At 47.6% G+C, this 18,856-nt stretch overlaps 4 protein-coding genes across 7 annotated transcripts in view; 2 read left to right on the forward strand and 2 right to left on the reverse strand.

Moving 5' to 3' along the window:
• The window catches only part of LOC144531638 (helicase POLQ-like), a 33,284-nt gene extending 26,446 nt beyond the window's left edge, over nt 1-6,838 (forward strand). The window contains exons 9-11 of the mRNA XM_078271886.1: nt 6-151; nt 1,158-1,299; nt 6,710-6,838. Of these exons, the coding sequence (XP_078128012.1) occupies nt 6-151; nt 1,158-1,299; nt 6,710-6,838 (417 nt within the window). The remainder of the gene's footprint in view (nt 1-5; nt 152-1,157; nt 1,300-6,709) is intronic.
• Nucleotides 2,485-6,157, reverse strand: LOC144531109 (tripartite motif-containing protein 16-like). Its single transcript, XM_078271047.1, has 2 exons — nt 4,490-6,157; nt 2,485-2,490 (listed from the first exon to the last, which is right to left on the reverse strand). The coding sequence occupies exons 1-2, from the start codon at nt 6,113-6,115 to the stop codon at nt 2,485-2,487; spliced, it is 1,632 nt and encodes a 543-aa protein (XP_078127173.1). The 5' UTR covers nt 6,116-6,157.
• Nucleotides 6,839-7,302: 464 nt separating the features above from the next.
• Nucleotides 7,303-18,856, forward strand: part of helq (helicase, POLQ like) — a 27,454-nt gene continuing 15,900 nt past the window's right edge. For 2 of the 4 annotated variants that reach the window (XM_078271315.1, XM_078271316.1), the window contains exons 1-5: nt 7,303-7,523; nt 10,185-10,257; nt 11,565-11,662; nt 16,479-16,577; nt 17,520-17,665. In XM_078271315.1, the coding sequence (XP_078127441.1) occupies nt 7,362-7,523; nt 10,185-10,257; nt 11,565-11,662; nt 16,479-16,577; nt 17,520-17,665 (578 nt within the window). In that variant the 5' untranslated portion in view covers nt 7,303-7,361. The remainder of the gene's footprint in view (nt 7,524-10,184; nt 10,258-11,564; nt 11,663-16,478; nt 16,578-17,519; nt 17,666-18,856) is intronic. The other 2 variants (XM_078271314.1, XM_078271313.1) reach the window with 1 other exon arrangement.
• Nucleotides 12,319-15,190, reverse strand: LOC144531624 (E3 SUMO-protein ligase ZBED1-like). The gene is made up of 3 exons (XM_078271874.1): nt 14,211-15,190; nt 13,264-14,055; nt 12,319-13,140 (listed from the first exon to the last, which is right to left on the reverse strand). Exons 1-2 carry the CDS (start codon nt 15,188-15,190, stop codon nt 13,830-13,832), a joined length of 1,206 nt encoding a protein of 401 aa, XP_078128000.1. The 3' UTR covers nt 12,319-13,140; nt 13,264-13,829.

An 18,856-nucleotide genomic window follows, 5' to 3' on the forward strand; every position in this document is an offset into this window, starting at 1 on the left:
CGGAGGACGGTGCCGTACGGTCTGGCCTATCACCACAGCGGACTGACCTCCGAGGAGAGAAGCTGGTGGAGGAGGCGTACTCCAGCGGCGTCCTCTGTCTCCTCGCCTGCACCTCCACCCTGGCTGCAGGAATCAACCTACCGGCCCGCAGGTCAGACTGCCCCGCCACACACACACACACACACACACACACACACACACACACACACACACACACACACACACACACACACATTTACACACACACACACACTTACACTTACACACACAGACTGCACCGCCACACTCACACACACACACACACAGACACGCACGCACGCACACACACACACACACACACACACAGACTGCACCGCCACTCACACACACACACACACACACATACACATACAGACTGCACCGACACACACACACACACACACACACACACACACACACACATACAGACTGCACCGCCACACACACACACACACACACACACAGACTGCCCCGCCACACACACACACACACACACACATACAGACTGCACCGACACACACACACACACACACATACAGACTGCACCGCCACACACACACACACACCTGAACACACCTCCCTGTAAGACCAGCATGCCCAGAATGCACCTGAACACACCTCCCTGTAAGACCAGCACGCCCAGAATGCACCTGAACACACCTCCCTGTAAGACCAGCACGCCCAGAATGTACCTGAACACACCTCCCTGTAAGACCAGCACGCCCAGAATGCACCTGAACACACCTCCCTGTAAGACCAGCACGCCCAGAATGCACCTGAACACACCTCCCTGTAAGACCAGCACGCCCAGAATGCACCTGAACACACCTCCCTGTAAGACCAGCATGCCCAGAATGCACCTGAACACACCTCCCTGTAAGACCAGCACGCCCAGAATGCACCTGAACACACCTCCCTGTAAGACCAGCATGGGCCACAGATGGGAGCAGGTGCATTTGCTGTTTAAACGACGTGGGCGCTGGACGGGAAACTGACAACTGGGTCGGTCTTAAACTAGCAGAGACACTTGGGTCGGCTTTGCACTGTGCTCGCTGCACCAGGTGCAGGATAGGACCCAATGTCTTATTGAATGTATTTTGAGGTTTGACCCTGATGTCCCCCCCGTCTCCTCCCATCAGAGTGATCCTGCGCTCGCCGTACGTGGCCACAGACTTCCTGAAGAGGAGCCAGTACAAGCAGATGGTGGGCCGCGCCGGTCGGGCCGGCATCGACTCCGTGGGAGAGAGCATCCTCATCCTGCAGGACAAGGACACCAAGATGGTAACTGCTCTCACTCGGGATCCTAAAACTGGATGTTAGTTTGAAAATACCACAGAGGTTTGAATATATTCAAATATCTAGTTTGACGTATTATGTCCATAAGACGGCAGACATAAGTACTCGTGTAACATTAGTCCTCTCTCTTTTTTTTCTCTCTCTCTGTCTCTCTCTCTGTCTCTCTCTCTCTCTCTCTGTCTCTCTCTCTCTCTGTCTCTCTCTCTCCCTCTCTCTCTCTCTCTCTCTCTCTCTCTCTCTCTCTCTCTCTTGCTATCTCTCTATCTCTCTCTATCTCTCTCTCTCTCTCTCTCTGTCTCTCTCTCTCTCTCTCTCTCTCTCTCTCTCTCTCTCTCTCTCCCTCTCTCTCTCTCTCTCTCTCTCTCTCTCTCTCTCTCTCTCTCTCTCCCTCTTGCTATCTCTCTATCTCTCTCTATCTCTCTCTCTCTCTCCCTCTCTCCCTCCCTCTCTCTCTCTCTCTCTCTCTCTCTCTCTCTCTCTCTCTCTCTCTCTCTCTCTCTCTCTCTCTCTCTCTCTCTCTCTCTCTCTCTCTCTCTCCCTCTTGCTATCTCTCTATCTCTCTCTCTCTCTCTCTCTCTCTCTCTCTCTCTCTGTCTCTCTCTCTCTCTATCTCTCTCCCTCTCTCTATCTCTCTCCCTCTCTCTCTGTCTCCCTCTCTCTCTATCTCTCTCCCTCTCTCTATCTCTCTCCCTCTCTCTCTCTCTCTCGCTCTCTCTGTCTCTCTCTCTCTCTCCCTCCCCCTTTCTCTCTCTCTCCCTCGCTCTCCCTCGCTCTCCCTCGCTCTCCCTCTCTCTCTCTCTCTGTCTCTCTCTCTCTCTGTCTCTCTGTCTCTCTCTCTCTCTCTCTGTCTCTCTCTGTCTCTCTGTCTCTCTCTCTCTCTCTCTCTCTCTCTCTCTGTCTCTCTCCCTCTCTCTATCTCTCTCCCTCTCTCTATCTCTCTCTCTGTCTCTCTCTCTCTCATCTATCATCTATCTCGGTCTATTATATTTGAATATACATTTTCATATTTGAATGTCTGTAAATGTTTAGACTACTGAAATATATCACATTTAGAGTATTTGTTGACAGCCCTAGTGTAACCACGACTCTGCGTTGTGTGTAGAATGACGAGCGGGAGACTCAGTTATTTTACGCTGCGATGGGCCCGTTTATTATTTTGGTGCGCGTCTCTCATAACTGGCAATGAATAAACAGCCATACAAAGGTTCATGCAGCACACTACAAATGAATAGCATGTTATTTTAGCCCAGAGGCTAGCTAGAGTTAGTGTATTATGCCACTATTTTAACATTTTAGCACTTGAAAAAAAGTACAACAACCCACTTGTATCTCTATTTAGGGCCCGAGCGCCAACAGCGGCGAAGGCCCTATTGGAACTGAAGGGATTATTATTATTCTTTATCCGGCAAATGAATTGGCTTTTTGAGGGGCTTAGCATATTCAAAAACTCACCAAAATTGGCGGTTGCATCAAGTCTGGTGAAAATTACGTATTTTAAGGGTTTCGGGAATAGGCGCACACAACGGCTCGCTAGCGCCCCCTACAACGTTAATAAATTGAGCCCCTGCAGTACGTTTAACATAGACTCACGAAACTTGGTACACATATGTAACATGTCAAGAAGTATATTAAACGTCATTGGAGCCATACCCTAAACCCAACAGGAAGTCCGCCATTTTTAATTAAAAGTTTCCAATTAGTGCGTTTTTGGGCATTTCCACATGTCGTACTTTAACCAACTCCTCCTAGAGATTTCATCCAATCAACTTCTAATTCGGTCTGTGCCATCTTAAGACCTTAAAGATGAAAAGTTGTTAAAAGAAAAACTTTTTCGTCATAGGGCGTGGCCGTGGCGGGGCGGCCATTTTGTGCATTTCGCCATCAAAACAGGAAGTGGGTGTAACTTGAGTGTACATTGTCCAATTGGTTTGAAACTTTTCAGGATTCATCAGAGTCCAACCCAAGAGGGTCAGCTTCTCTTCACACCACGTAGCTCCTATGGAGCCATTTTGATGCTAACAAGCCATCACCTCCCGTTAGCATCCCATTAGCATCCCGTTAGCATCCCATTGACTGCCATTCATTCTGACGTCACTTTGACAGAGAATACCTTTACATCTGACGCGTTTAAAGACTCTATTTGTCCGTTGTTTATTTCTAAAGAAACACGACAATGTATAAAAGGCTCCATTACCTTGTAGCTCACGTTATGGCTCCGTAGCAGACGTTTTTATAACAATAGGCTAACAATTGGGTCATCACCACGAGACTTCCTGTCTCATAGTAGAGGAGTTACCGTATAGTACAGGAGAAGCTCTCAGGCAGTTTGGACTTCCATCAGCTGTTTAAGTGTAATGACTAATGTTAACTATCATTTTAGTGATCAATAATGAGCCTGTGTCTATGTTATCTCCTTACATATACCTACGCTCTCCGTCTCTGCTAGATTGGGAATGATTGAGATTTCTCTTGGCACAGCTACCAGAAGACTTCCAACTTTCAGACAGGTTGCTCACGTCACATCTACGTCTTCAAGCTCAGTTGGAGGCTGCTCAGTAACGCTCAGCCATCACCGGGAAAGAGCTTCTAATGTCCTCCACTGGTCTCCGTCCAGAGACACGGGGTCTGGTGGTGCACTTATATATACTGTCTATGGTCCAACCTTGACGACATATACACGCCCGATATTGGCTCAAAGTCATAGCGCCCCCATAGTGGCAACAGGAAAAAGGCCTAAAAGTCAAGGTGCTATACTTTAACAAACTCCTCCTAGAGATTTCATCCGATGGACTTCAAACTTGGTCTGTACCATCTCAACACCTTAAAGATGAAAAGTTGTTAAAAGAAAAACTTTTCGTCAAACGGTGTGGGCGTGGCGGCCATTTTGAGTGTTTAGCGATGAACGAGAAAGTGGCTGTAACTACAGCGTACATTGTCATATCTGCTTGAAATTTCCCACAATCAACAAGAGTCCAGGCCTCGGTTTCAGGTACCGTCTATTTGCTGGATGGTTTCAAGATAACGGTCGGTAGCTATCATTAGCAGATAAGCCCGTTGACAGTGACGTTGTTCATATTTTGGCACAATGTTTCTGACCGTAGTGGTCATAGTGACTGAAAGTGTGATGTGAGATGCTAAAAAAGAAAAAGTACACGCAGTTTTCAGGTAACATTACTTGTTGACGTTCAACACCCCGCCACAGCTGAAAAATGAATGTGGTCTGGACTCTGTGGAGGAGAGTCATGGTTCCAGAGACGCTGTAGAAGGACAGAATACCTGCACTGTGATCCAGGTACACTCCTACTCTGGAGGACTCAGGACCTGAGACGGGAGTTTGGACTTTGTTGTAATAAAATGTATAACTGTTGTTGTCACAACATAATGCGCAAGATTTGTCATTTAGTCCAAATCTACATTCATCCGACACCCCTGCTCTGCTGATATTCTTGTATGCGACTGCTACATAAACTCCTCCTCTCATCTCCACCTCCCAGTAACAACGTCCAGTCAGACTCTCTCTACTCAGGACCTGACAACAGTCAGTGAATCCGCATCGGTGACTAGAATAAGACTGTTTTTGACGTAGTGTTGCTTTCCTGTTCCCCTTAGATAATAACAGCTGTGTGTATGCTGTGTTTGGATCCAGTGTGATTTCACGTGAATATTTTAAGAATCCAGCTCTGGTCTTGGGCTCTGGTTGTGGCAGTAAAACGTCCACTTCAGTCCCTGTCAGTGAGACGTTTGTCCACTTCTCTCTCAGGACGTCCTGTAGTTTATCTCTGACTTCTGACACGGCCGCTGTCACGTCCTCAAAGCAGCTCAGAGGACGGATATGGATGCTGGATGTAGATTGGCTGAGTGGTGACAGTGAGGGGTAGTTGTGTAGAAACTGGTTGTGATCCTCTGTGTGTGAGAGCTTCTTCAGCTCAGCGTCTTTCCTCTTCAGCTCAGTGATCTCCTGCTCCAGCTTCTCCTGGAGCTCTTTGACTCGACTCACTTCACTTTTCTGCTGGGATCTGACCTGCTGCTTCACATCAGAGCTTCTTTTCTCCAGGAGACGGATCAGCTCAGTGAAGATCTTCTCGCTGTCCTCCACTGCTTTATCAGCAGAGAGATTGATGGCCTCCGTCTGCTGTTGAAGCAGCTTCACATCTTTCTCTCTGTCCTGGATTCTCTGCTGGATGTTTTGTTGACTCCCCTCGAGCTCTCTCTGCCTCTCAGCTCTCTCTGCTGCAGCTGAGACTGTGTTGTGGCCTTTATGTTCCTCCACAGAGCAGAGATAACAGATAAGCTGCTGATCAGTACGACAGAAAATCTTCATCACCTCATCATGATGAGAGCAGACATTCTCCTGGAGCTTCTTGGACGGCTCCACCAACTTGTGTTTCTTAAATGTCTCTGATTCATAATGAGGCTGAAGGTGTTTCTCACAGTAAGATGCCAGACATTGAAGACAGGACTTGTGTGCTTTGAGTTTTCTCCCGGTGCAGAAATCACAGGCCACATCTTCAGCTCCAGCATAGCAGTGATCAGCAGGAGCAGCTTGGAGTCCAGTCTTCTTCAGCTCCTCCACTAAATCTGCTAACATGGTGTTTTTCAGCAGGGCAGGCCTCGGTGTGAATGTCTTCCTGCACTGAGGACAGCTGTAGCTGTACTTACGATCCTCTTCATCCCAGTGGCTTTTAATACAGTTCATGCAGTAGTTGTGTCCACAGGGAGTAGTCACCGGATCCTTCAGTAGATCCAGACAGATGGAACAAGAGAAGGTTTCCCGGTCCAGCTGAACTCCTTTCTGCGCCATTTCACCTCTCGCTCAGTGACAACGACTGTCTGAGTGAAACTAGTCTGAGCTCTGATGTAACAACAGCAGTGATACGCTGTTGTACTTCCCCTGCATGTTGGTTACGCCCCTCTTCAAACTGTAGATCTGAAGGGGAGGGAACAAGGAAACATGTGCACAGAGTGGAGCTGTCCGTGTTTGAGAGCAGGAAGAGGAGGGAGGGGTTATCAAGCTTTGTTCATTCCTGGAAGAGGAGTGCTCTGAGAGAGATACTGGCTGTGTTGTTATGCCCATACTACCATTACTATGACAGGACAAGATTTAATATGTCCCAGTACATAGTATATCATAGTATATCAAATGCAGTATGCACCTGAACACACCTCCCTGTAAGACCAGCATGGGCCACAGATGGACGCAGGTGCATTTGTTATTTACGACGTGGGTGCTGGATGGGAAACTGACAACTGAGTCGGTCTTAAACTAGCAAAGACACTTGGGTCGGCTTTGCACTGAACTGGGTGCAAGATAGGACCCTAAGAGTAATATTTAAATTGGGAGATAACAGTAGGTTAAAGTACTTCCTGTGTTGACCTGTGTTGTGTTTTTTCTCAGGCTAAAACACTTGTGTCTGCCCCGATGGAGAACTGTTACAGCAACCTGATGCACGACGAGGGAAAAGGCCTCCTGAGTCTCATCCTCTCGCTCATTGGATTAAATGTAAATACAATTAATAAAGCCTAATATTTTCTGTCATATCCACAATGTTATAATGTTGGATGTTTGTGTTGAACGTGGCCAAAGCTTCAAATAATGAGGTTAACATATTTAAAAGAAGGTCAAACAAAGGTCAGTTTAACAGTTTTCTCTGCTCTCAGCTGCGTGTGACGTCATACCGAGCTGGGTTTCCATAGCTGAGTCTCATGTCTCTCTCTCTCTCTGTCTCTCTCTCTCTCTCTCTGTCTCTCTCTGTCTCTCTCTCTGTCTCTCTCTCTCTGTCTCTCTCTCTATCTGTCTCTCTCTCTATCTGTCTCTCTCTCTCTCTGTCTCTCTCTCTGTCTCTCTGTCTCTCTCTCTCTCTGTCTCTCTCTCTGTCTCTCTCTCTCTCTGTCTCTCTCTCTGTCTCTCTCTCTCTCTGTCTCTCTCTCTCTGTCTCTCTCTCTCTGTCTCTCTCTCTCTCTGTCTCTCTCTCTCTGCTACTCTAAACTAGTTCTCCGTTACTGTGCAGGTGCGTGGCTTGGCGAGTTTCGGCCTGGAGCTGGACTTCATGGTGGAGGAGTACGCTGGCAGTAAAGGCCGGTTTCCTCCGGTGAAGAGGAGGAACAACAGATCAGTGTTCGTGGCGACGATAGAGAAAGCCCACAGCCTCGTCAACTCTCTGATAGAGAGCGGCAGGATCCACGACCTCGGACTGGTGGTGGTCGATGAGGTACCACTCTTCAACATGACTTCATGGCTTCGCGTAAACGTACACGCCGACTTTCTTTCCCCTTGTTTTGTCTTCCCGTCGACCGTCGTCGTGTTTGGGTCGTCTTTTTTTGACACTTTTGTCGCTTTTCCCAATGTTTTGTAAATGTTTTGACGTTTCGTCACTTTTTTCTAAGTTTTTTGTCACTTTTTCTGATGTTTTTGTCGTTTTTTTCGGCGCTTTTTCTGACGTTCTTTCATCCTTTTTTTTTTTCAAATGCTATGAAATTGACTAAAACACCCAAATTCAATGAACGTAGTGAGCTGATCATTTCATTTCCTTGTGAAGAGCGTTGTACGGAAACATCCACGTTATGTCTTTTGACAATCTGGTCGAAAGAAACCCAAATTTCTGATATGGAAACCTTTTGAAAATGGGTCAGATTAGACCTGAGGACGACCTCGTGTTGTCTTCAGCGCTTATTTCTACGTCCCATATCTTCTGATATAAATGGGCCAATGTGACCCCAAGTCAACACAAGGGTTAAGCCAAGTGGCGTGTTATCTGTACACATTTTGAGCTATCTGCGTGTATGTCAACGCTGTAGACAGTGGACGTAAACATGCACGCCACTTGCTGCATTATCGCGAGAAGAAAGCGACGGTTGGGTTTAGGAAACGTGACACGCTGGACCTGATCCCCGGTCTCCTGGGTAAAAGTCCTGTGTTTGACCCATCCTCCCCCCCCCTGACCACTATGCAGATTGTTTCTGTAGTTACTGTCTGTAAATGTCTTAAACTGCTGCTTTCCTGTGGTGTGCCTCAGGGTTCTGTGTTCGGCCCATTTTATTTGCCTTCTACATGCTTCCACGGGAGCAGAAACCTTCTTTTTTGCACCAAATGAAATGTTTTATGTTCACCTCGTAGCTGGTTGGCTCGGTTCGGACTTAAAACTCTTTTATATAACCATTCAACGTGACATCATGACTTCACGTAAACATACACGCCCACTTTCTAAAGCGAAGTGGCGTGTTATCTGTACGCATTTTGAGCGCCGTATACAGCGGACGGGTTGGATTTAGTAAAAGAAGAACGGGACGGTTGAGTTTAGGAAACGTGACACGTGGGATCTGATCCCCCGTCTCCTGGGTGAGGGTCCTGTGTTTGACCCATCCTCCCCCCCGACCACTACGCAGACTTCCGCCCTTTCATACTACTCGCTACGGCGTCCATTCACACGCGATCGCAAGGTAATGTAAGTCAACGGAGGCCAAACGGCGTTGATAAACACACTAAAAAGCGGGTATGCGTCTTGATAACACGCCAATAATGGCGTACGGCTTGGCGTGTCATACATACATCACTCATTCATCTTAAAGAAGATGAATAAACGTAGCACTTTCCACAGATTAAAAATCACAATGTTTGACATAAAACATATGATACATACTGTATAAAAGTCCTTTATTACATTTACGAAAAATATTGAAATTTTTGGACGTTAAAATAATAACAACCTCACGTTGTGTCAATCGTGTTTACACACTGCCTCCGAAAAATGTCATAAGAAAATCAAAAACATGTTTATGTTTTAACAAAGAAGAACGGATCAGATGGTAACATGCAGGAGGAGGATGAGAGAGAATGGAAGAGGGAAGATGAGACGGAGACAGAAAGAGAGAGCAACAGCGTAGTGATGGAGCGAGAGGGAGAGAGAGAGAGAGAGAGCAGAGAGAGAGAGACAGAGGGGATGGGAGAGGGAGAGAGGAGAGACGGAGAGAGAGAGAGCGAGAGAGAGAGAGACAGAGAGACAGAGACGAGAGAGCGAGAGACGGGAGAGAGACAGAGAGAGACAGAGACAGAGAGAGAGAGAGACGGAGAGAGAGAGAGAGACGGAGAGAGAGACGAGAGAGAGAGAGACGGAGAGAGAGACGGAGAGAGAGAGAGAGAGAGAGACAGAGACAGAGAGAGAGAGAGAGAGACGGAGAGAGAGAGAGACAGAGAGAGAGAGAGAGAGACAGAGAGAGAGACAGCAGAGAGAGAGACAGACAGAGAGAGAGACGAGAGAGAGACAGAGAGAGACGGAGAGACGAGAGAGAGACGGAGACAGGAGAGAGAGAGATGAGAGAGAGACAGAGAGAGACAGAGAGAGAGAGAGAGAGAGAGAGAGAGAGAGAGAGAGAGACAGCAGAGAGAGAGAGAGACGCAGACTCTTCAGAGTAGCCATAAGAGAGACGCAGGCAGAGAGAGACAGACAGACGGAGAGACAGACAGACAGACATAGAGAGAGAGAGAGACGAGACGGAGAGACAGACAGACGGACATAGAGACAGACAGACAGAGAGAGAGACAGACAGACAGAGACAGACAGACAGACAGAGACAGACAGACAGACAGACAGACAGACAGAGGGGTAACTGTCAACGGAGAGCGAGGGATTAATTAATACGGGCCAGACTCCGATACGAAGAAATGCTCCGTGTGCAAGGACCTTAATCCATAGAAATGAAGTGCAGAGAGGTCATTGAGAGGTCATTGAGAGGTCATTGAGAGGTCATTGAGAGGTCATTCTAAGGCCTGCTTTAAGAAGTAGGTCTTCAACTGATGTTTCACCTCACAATGTAAAGCATCATTCACGCTTAAAGGTGAAGGTGGGCTTTTAATGTCAACATGTGTCTTGCAGCTTCACATGTTGGGTGACGGCAGCAGAGGAGCCGTTATCGAAATGACGCTCGCCAAGGTTCTCTACATGAGCAGTAAGTGTCGTCTTCTCACTGAAATCTCTGTTGTTCAACACTTAAAGGTCGGTATTTTTCAACCTGGGCCCTATTTTCCCATGTTGTTGTGTCTAAGTGACTGATTGGAACAACATTTTTTTGTAAATGAGTCCAGTATTAAGCAAGTAACAAGCTGCAATTTAACATTAATGGGTAAAACTGTCAGTCAGCGTCCACTAAAAGTTCTGTTGTTGCCGCTGACAGACTCAGATTATTATTCTAAGTGTCTGACAACATTATGAAAGGGTCCCTACAGAGATAGACCTTTTAGTTAAAGAGGAAGATCCTTTTAGTTTAACATGAAACAGCCCCGAAATCACCATCACCAAACTACACCAGACTCCATGTAAATAATCAGGACTTTTAGCGTGTATAGAGCCAGCATACTACCAGACTTCATGTAAACACTAGCATGGGACAGCATATCCATGACTACATAATCAGGACTTTTAGTGTGTATAGAGCCAGCATATCTCCACCAGACTCCATGTAAATAATCAGGACTTTTATCATCGTAAATCACACTTCATTCAAAGTGGACAGAAACTAAATAAAACTATCAAAAGCCGCCTTGGTTCATCTTTCCACTGTTCCAACAATCACCACTCTGGTTTGGTTGAAATAAACCCTTAATTCACCCATTTACATGTGGAGATATGCTGGGTCTATAGTGAAAGTCTGGGATATGCTGGCTCTATACACGCTAAAAGTCCAGATTATTTACATGGAGTCTGGTGGAGATATGCTGGCTCTATACACGCTAAAAGTCCTGATTATTTACATGGAGTCTGGTGGAAATATGCTGGCTCTATACACTCTAAAAGTCCTGATTATTTACATGGAGTCTGGTGGAAATATGCTGGCTCTATACACGCTAAAAGTCCTGATTATTTACATGGAGTCTGGTGTAGTTTGGTGATGGGGATTTCGGGGCTGTTTCATGTTAAACTAAAAGGATCTTCCTCTTTAACTAAAAGGTCTATCTCTGTAGGGATCCTTTCATAATGTTGTCAGACACTTAGAATAATAATCTGAGTCTGTCAGCAGCAACAACACAACTCTTAGTGGACGCTGACTGACGGTAAACATTTGTCCTGTAGGGTTACATTACAGCCCGGTTCACGGTTGCCAGTTACAGCGTTCTTGCTCAATACTGGACCAGTCAGATCAGATCAGTCACTTAGACACCAATGCATGGGGAAAATGGGGTCCATGTTGAAACATACTGAACTGATTACCCTTTAAAATACCTTTTGAAAGAATGATCCTAATGTGCTGTTTTCCAGAATCGACTCAGATTATTGGAATGAGCGCCACTCTGGGAAACATCAGAGACCTGCAGACCTTTCTAAAGGCTGACAATTACACCAACAACTTCAGACCGGTCAGTGATTATAAACTGTGAAATACTGACTGTGTGTGTGTCTCTGTGTGTGTCTCTGTGTGTGTCTCTGTGTGTGTCTGTCTGTGTGTGTCTGTCTGTGTGTGTGCGTGCGTGCGTGTGTGAGAGAGAGTGAGTGTGTGTGTGAGAGAGAGAGAGAGTGAGTGTCTGTGTGTGTGTGTGTGTGTGTGTGTGTGTGTGAGAGAGAGAGAGAGAGAGTGAGTGTCTGTGTGTGTGTGTGTGTGTGTGAGAGAGAGTGTGTGTGTGTGAGAGAGAGAGAGAGAGAGAGAGAGAGTGAGTGTGTGTGTCTGCGAGTGTGCGTGTGTGTGTGTGTGTCTGCTCTTTACCCAGATGATCTGTAGATGAGGATTTGGTGTGTGTGTGTGTGCGAGTGTGTGTGTCTGTGTGTGTGTGTGTGTGTGTCTGTGTGTGTCTGCTCTTTACCCAGATGATCTGTAGATGAGGATATGGTGTCTGCGCGTGTGTCTGTGCGTGTGTGTGTGTGTGTCTGTCTGTGTCTGTGTGTGTGTCTGTGTGTCTGTGTGTCTGTGTGTGTGTGTGTCTGTGCGTGTGTGTGTCCGTGCGTTTTAGTGTCTATGTGAGGGCTGTAGCGTTAACTAATCTCACGATTCGATACGCTTACATTATTTTCTGAAAGATTTAAAGGGACAGTGATGTTGGTGACATCTTTTACTTGGATTTGATTCATTGAACTGAAAACTAAAAACATCAATTACACAATACATGTCTCTGACTGGACAGACAGTCTACAGCTTGCAAATGCTGGACAAAATGAATCAAAGATGTGTGTGTGTTCATTGAAAGCTTACAAGCCTTTGAAAAGTAAATAAAGTGTAGTATTGCAATTAACAGTGGAGAGGTGAAAAGTGCAGCAAGTGGCCTGTTGTGAACAGTTTTAGCTTGACACTGAACATATGAGGTAGCCAGTCAAGCCACCAGGTAAGTAAACATGGCACCATGGCTTCTCCAAAACATCCAATAAGAAGAACATTTAAACATTGAACTTAAAGTGTACCCATCTTAGCAGAGTAGCTTAAGGCCTTAAGTGAACACTAAGCAGAGACTCTCCTCTCCACATAACTGCAGACCAAGTGATCTACATGTCTTCAGATTTTTGTTCAGGATCAGAATCTGATCAACGTGCTCTGGGAGAAGTGGACTTCTCTGAGCAGTGAAGATATCTCCAGCGGTGGAAAAGACCCTCTCTGAGGAAACACTAGTGCCAGGGACACAGAGGTACCTTTTTAGCAAGTTGTGACAAGAGTGGTGCTCCTTCCACCAGACCAGTGGATCTTCTTTCACTTCCAGGAGATCGGCCTCCTTGTAGCGGGTCATTTGCTCCTTGGCCTCGTCCTCTTGGGTATTTGTCTTGGGTCGTGCTGCACCACCACCGTATCGTTCACCAAGAAGGGCAGCCAGTGGACAAGACGGCCGTGGAATCCTGGGTGGAGGACGCTGACCTTCAAATAAATAAACGATAAAAACAACAACGCATTACTGATAGTTAAGCACATTCCATAATTCCTACACAGAGGTTCAGACAACACCGTGCGCTTCACTGGATAACAATGGGTGATACTGACCTTGACTGCTCTCTCCTTCCATTCCTCCTTCATCTACAGCGTCTTCGTCTTCTTTAGATGCCATCCCCTCATCATCAGCACGAGCATTTGCAGTCCCCTCTTCATCCACACTCCAAAGTGAGCTGATTCATGAGCTTTTATTGTATACATCTTTTAATTACTATATTTAATATATGCCTTTAAACCTGTTAACATTATAGTATTTATGCTTTTTAAACTATTTCATATTTATTTTAAACTGTTAACGTTTAAACTTTGAACAGTGCATTATTTAGGCCTATGCTTACTCTGGCCAGGAGATGGTGGATAGGGTACAAGGCCAAAGGTTAAACCTAGCAGTACCATCACTGCCTTACCTCTGATGGCTGCATGCTCAGTCTTGCAGCCTCTACAATCAGTCCATCATAAACTTCCTGTCTTTCATTTTCAGTCGGGAAGGGAAGACTTTTGAATCTTGGATCCATCGCTGAACATGCATGAAGAGTTGCCTTGAGGTCGATGCACCTCTTCTGCAGCCATGGCAGCCTTCATCTCTTTTATGACTGCCCATTCACCTTTGATCGGTTTCAGTCCGTTGATGACGGTGTGGGGGTCTTCTCCTCGGACATGTACTGTGTAGCCTCCTTCATGGGCTTCAGCGTGCTGACTACTACTTCAGCTGTTGTCACGTCTGACTCAGTCAGCGTGCACAGATCCTTCTCGGTCTTCCTGACTTCACTCGAGAGCAGGGCTGCGCAGATGGCCGCTTGTTGCTCCAGGAATCTTTCCAACATGTCATGCACACTATTCCACCTGTAGTTAAATAAAAGAAATATACTTTATTTTTAGACCTATAGCGCCCTTCACACTTCACAGCATGGATGCACAGAATGCTGCTTTACATAAATGACAAAAGAAATTAGTAATAAAAAACAAAATAAACTATTGAAAAGTAACCACACACTAACCTGGTAACCACATCCGTCATCAGCTTGTGCTCTGGTAGTCGTAGAAGCCTCTGTTTCTCTTTCAGCATGTGGTTGGCTGTGGTGCTCCGTCTGAAGACATCCACAATGCGTCTCACCCTTCCCAGCAGGCGTGCGACTGCTGTGATTTTGAGGGCACGTTGTGCAGCCAGATTTAGTGTGTGGGCGTAGCATTTGACATGAAGTGTGAATGCTGCCTTCTCAGCTGCGATTGTCATATTTGACGCATTGTCAGTGACGATTACTGGATCCTTTTCTGTGATTCCCCACTCAGCGAGGGCCTTTGTCAGATGTTCTGCCAGCTTGTGTCCAGTGTGGCTCTCGGGCATGTCCCTGGTTTGTAAAACATACGTAACGAGCTCCCATTCCTCGTTGATAAGGTGGGCTGTGATGGTGACATATGCTTCAGTTGTGTGCGAGGTCCAGCCGTCGCACGTCAGGGCAACTCTCTCCGCGCTGGCCAGGGAGGCTTTGACGTGTGCCCTTGTCTCTCCGCGCTGGCCAGGGAGGCTTTGACGTGTGCCCTTGTCTCTCCGCGCTGGCCAGGGAGGCTTTGACGTGTGCCCTTGTCTCTCCGCGCTGGCCAGGGAGGCCTTGACGTGTGCCCTTGTCTCTCGCTGGCCAGGAGGCCTGACGTGGGCCCTTGTCTCTCCGCTGGCCAGGGAGGCCTTGACGTGTGCCCTTGTTCCTCGCGCTGGCCAGGAGGCCTTGACGTGTGCCCTTGTCTCTCCGCGCTGGCCAGGGAGACTTTGACGTGTGCCCTTGTCTCTCCGCGCTGGCCAGGGAGGCCTTGACGTGTGCCCTTGTCTCTCCGCGCTGGCCAGGGAGGCCTTGACGTGTGCCCTTGTCTCTCCGCGCTGGCCAGGGAGGCCTTGACGTGTGCCCTTGTCTGAGCGTACAGCCTGGGAATGCAGGTGTTTGTGGGTTGGAATAGGATAGCAGGGCTCCATCGCATTCACCATGCGCCTAAAGCCGGCGTTTTCACCACCGAAGTGTGTGTGTGTGTGTGTGTGTGTGTGTGTGTGTGTGTGTGTGTGTGTGTGCGTGCGTGCGTGTCTGTGCGAGTGTCTGTGCGAGTGTGTGTGTGTCTGTGCGAGTGTGTGTGTGTGTGTACGTGTGTGTCTGCGAGTGTGTGTGTGTGTGTGTCTGTGCGAGAGTGTGCGCGAGCGTGTGTGTGTGTGTGTGTGCTGTGTGTGTGTGTGCAAGTGTGTGTTCTGTGCGAGTGTGTGTGTCTATGCGAGTGTCTATGCGCGATGAGTGTCTGCGTGAGTGTGTGTGTGTGTGTGTCTGTGCGAGTGTCTATGCGTGCGAGTGTGTGTGTGTGTGTGTGTCTGTGCGAGTGTCTGTGCGCGTGCGAGTGTCTGCGCAGTGTGTGTGTGTGTGTGTCTGTGCGAGTGTCTATGCGTGCGAGTGTGTGTGTGTGTGTCTGACAAATAAAGTAGGCAATGGACTTTTTCTGCGACCTTGGTGAAGCAGATGGAAACTTATGGGGAACAACCGCCATCGATGTCCAGCGTGGTTTGTTTTGGGTCACGCGTCCCTCCGTTAGCACGACCTTGTCTGGGTGGTGACGTTTTAGGTGGGCTCGTAGGTTGGTGGTCTCTCCAGAGTATTTCACGTTTGCGTCACACAGCTTGCAAGCTGTGATGTTTTTGTCTACGTCGTCGCTTTCCAAAGTGCTCCCACACATCTGCTTTTAAGCATGAAGGTGCTGGATTTATATTCGCCGCCATTTACTTGGATCTCCTCGCTCTGACTCCGTAAACAGGAAGAGGTAGACGGCGGCGTCTGTGTAACGTTAGTACGGGTAACTTGCTCTACAACGGGGGGAAACACGGGGGATTGAATGGGACTTATGTATCGATACTCGCGGCTTAAAAATCTATACTTTCTTGGGGGAAAACATATTGATTTATATCGCAGAATCAATATAATTGCTCAGCCCTTGTGTGTGTGTGTGTGTGTGTGTGTGTGTGTGTGTGTGTGTGTATGTGTATGTATGTGTGTGTGTGTGTATATATTTGTATTCATGTATTGCTCCAAAGTACGTTAAACTGAGCTCTGTTGTGTTCAGGTCCAGCTGAAGGAGTACGTTAAACTGAGCTCTGTTGCGTTCAGGTCCAGCTGAAGGAGTACGTTAAACTGAGCTCTGTTGCGTTCAGGTCCAGCTGAAGGAGTACGTTAAACTGAGCTCTGTTGCGTTCAGGTCCAGCTGAAGGAGTACGTTAAACTGAGCTCTGTTGCGTTCAGGTCCAGCTGAAGGAGTACGTTAAACTGAACGACACCATCTATGAAGTGGACCCAAAGGAAGAGGAATGTTTCAGATTCTCACGTCCTCTCAACTTTAAGGTAAAGACAATGTTCACATCCTGTGTTTGTTTGAATAATAACAACATTTGGGGGGGACAAGCCCGTCTGAATTGTGTTTTTAAGCCAAGTACCCCAGCGATAGATTTACTAAACAACAGCCGTGTTACTGAAAAACTTGAGAACAAGTCGGTAGAAAGAAGGAATAAGGCAAGAATAGGTGGAAAATAGTATCAACAATATAAAACAGCGACAAAAAATAGAGTAGAAAGTAGAAAGAAGGACCCTCTGCAGTCCTCCAAAATACCCCTAGGGGGACACGTACCCCCTGCAGTCCTCCAGAGTATCTCTAGGGGGACACGTACCCCCTGCAGTCCTCTAAAATACCCCTAGGGGGATACGTACCCCCTGCAGTCCTCCAGAGTATCTCTAGGGGGACACGTACCCCCTGCAGTCCTCCAGAGTACCTCTAGGGGGACACATACCCCCTGCAGTCCTCCAGAGTACCTCTAGGGGGACACGTACCCCCTGCAGTCCTCCAGAGTACCTCTAGGGGGACACGTACCCCCTGCAGTCCTCCAGAGTATCTCTAGGGGGACACGTACCCCTAGAGTAACCCTAGGGGGATACGTATCCCCTGCAGTCCTCCAGAGTACCTCTAGGGGGACACATACCCCCTGCAGTCCTCCAGAGTACCTCTAGGGGGACACGTACCCCCTGCAGTCCTCCAGAGTATCTCTAGGGGGACACGTACCCCCTGCAGTCCTCCAAAGTACCCCTAGGGGGACACATACCCCCGGCAGTCCAAACTACCCCTAGGGCAGAGATCTTCAACAGGGGGTCTGGGGCACGTTGAAGACCCCTGCCCTAGGCCACATATGTCAAACCTAGTTTTTGTCACTTTCTCCTACGTTTTTGGGTGCTTTTTTTCATTTTTTCAGATGTATAATGTTCCTGACGGTATGTCTAATGATCTTCCCTCAGTACTCGAGTTCGATGCAGAAGATGGACCCAGATCACATCATCGCTCTGGTGACTGAAGTCATCCCAACACATTCGTGTCTGGTCTTCTGCCCCACCAAGAAGAACTGCGAGAACGTGGCCGCAATGATCTGCAAATATCTCAAAGAGTGAGTCAGCCAGCCAGCCGCTCGGCGTCTAACGTCCTCTCTAATGTCAAAGATATTACAGAGGACGGTTCAGCTGACTGTCACAGAGAAGAAACTAGAAAATATTCACATTTAACAAGCTGACATCACACATGTTGGACTTTTTGTTTCGTAAAAAATGACTCCAACTGATTCATGAATTATTAACAAAGATGGAGATTAACTGAGTAGTTGACAATTAATCCATTTATCTTTGCAGCTGTTGTCTCAGTGTGGTTGTCTCTTCTGTCTCAGAGAGTCCTTTCTGTTTTAGTCTCAGGGTCCTATTTTTAACGATCTGAGGTCACGGCGTGAAGCGCCTGGTGCAGGTGTGTTTAGGGCGTGTCCAAATCCACTTTTACTAGTTTGACGGCGGTAAAAAGGGTCCGTGCGCCGGGCGCCTGGTCCTAAAGGGTTGACCTTAGTGTCTTCATTAATCAGAGGTGTGTTTTGGGCGTAACATGCAATCAACCAATCAGAGATCATCTCCCATTCCCTTTAAAAGCCAGGCGCGTTTGGACCTTGGAGCATTGCTGTTATGATGGAGGATTTGCACCGTAATATTTGTATTTGTAATCTTCTGCGTGTGTGTGTGTGCTGTGTGTGTGTGTGTGTGCGTGCGTGTGTGTGTGTGTGTGTGTGTGTGTGTGTGGGGGCTGCTGTGCGTCCCTGTGTGTGTAACAAGCATAGTGTGCACGTGCTGTGCACGAGCCTAGGAGCATTTTACTAATGCTCTGTTAAAATAACAATGAAATGCTGCGTTACTGACTTTAGACCAGGTTTTTGTTGGTCAATGGTGCCATCACTTCCCGCTGCCTCAAGATAGCAAATACGCCCAGAATGCACCTGAACACACCTCCCTGTAAGACCAGCACGCCCAGAATGCACCTGAACACACCTCCCTGTAAGACCAGCATGTCCCAGAATGCACCTGAACACACCTCCCTGTAAGACCAGCACGCCCAGAATGCACCTGAACACACCTCCCTGTAAGACCAGCATGTCCCAGAATGCACCTGAACACACCTCCCTGTAAGACCAGCACGCCCAGAATGCACCTGAACACACCTCCCTGTAAGACCAGCACGCCCGAATGCACCTGAACACACCTCCCTGTAAGACCAGCACGCCCAGAATGCACCTGAACACACCTCCCTGTAAGACCAGCACGCC

This window comes from Sander vitreus, chromosome 16, assembly GCF_031162955.1.
Source record: "Sander vitreus isolate 19-12246 chromosome 16, sanVit1, whole genome shotgun sequence".
Lineage (NCBI taxonomy): Eukaryota > Metazoa > Chordata > Actinopteri > Perciformes > Percidae > Sander > Sander vitreus.

What these genes read in the sequence shown, in the direction of transcription:
- LOC144531109 (XM_078271047.1), bottom strand. Translation starts at nt 6,115, where the DNA reads ATGGCGCAGAAAGGAGTTCAGCTGGACCGGGAAACCTTCTCTTGTTCC.
- LOC144531624 (XM_078271874.1), bottom strand. Translation starts at nt 15,190, where the DNA reads ATGGTGAATGCGATGGAGCCCTGCTATCCTATTCCAACCCACAAACAC. An exon ending in ATGACGGATGTGGTTACCAG is followed by an intron (nt 14,056 to 14,210) that starts GTTAGTGTGTGG and finishes ATTTAACTACAG; the next exon opens with GTGGAATAGTGTGCATGACA.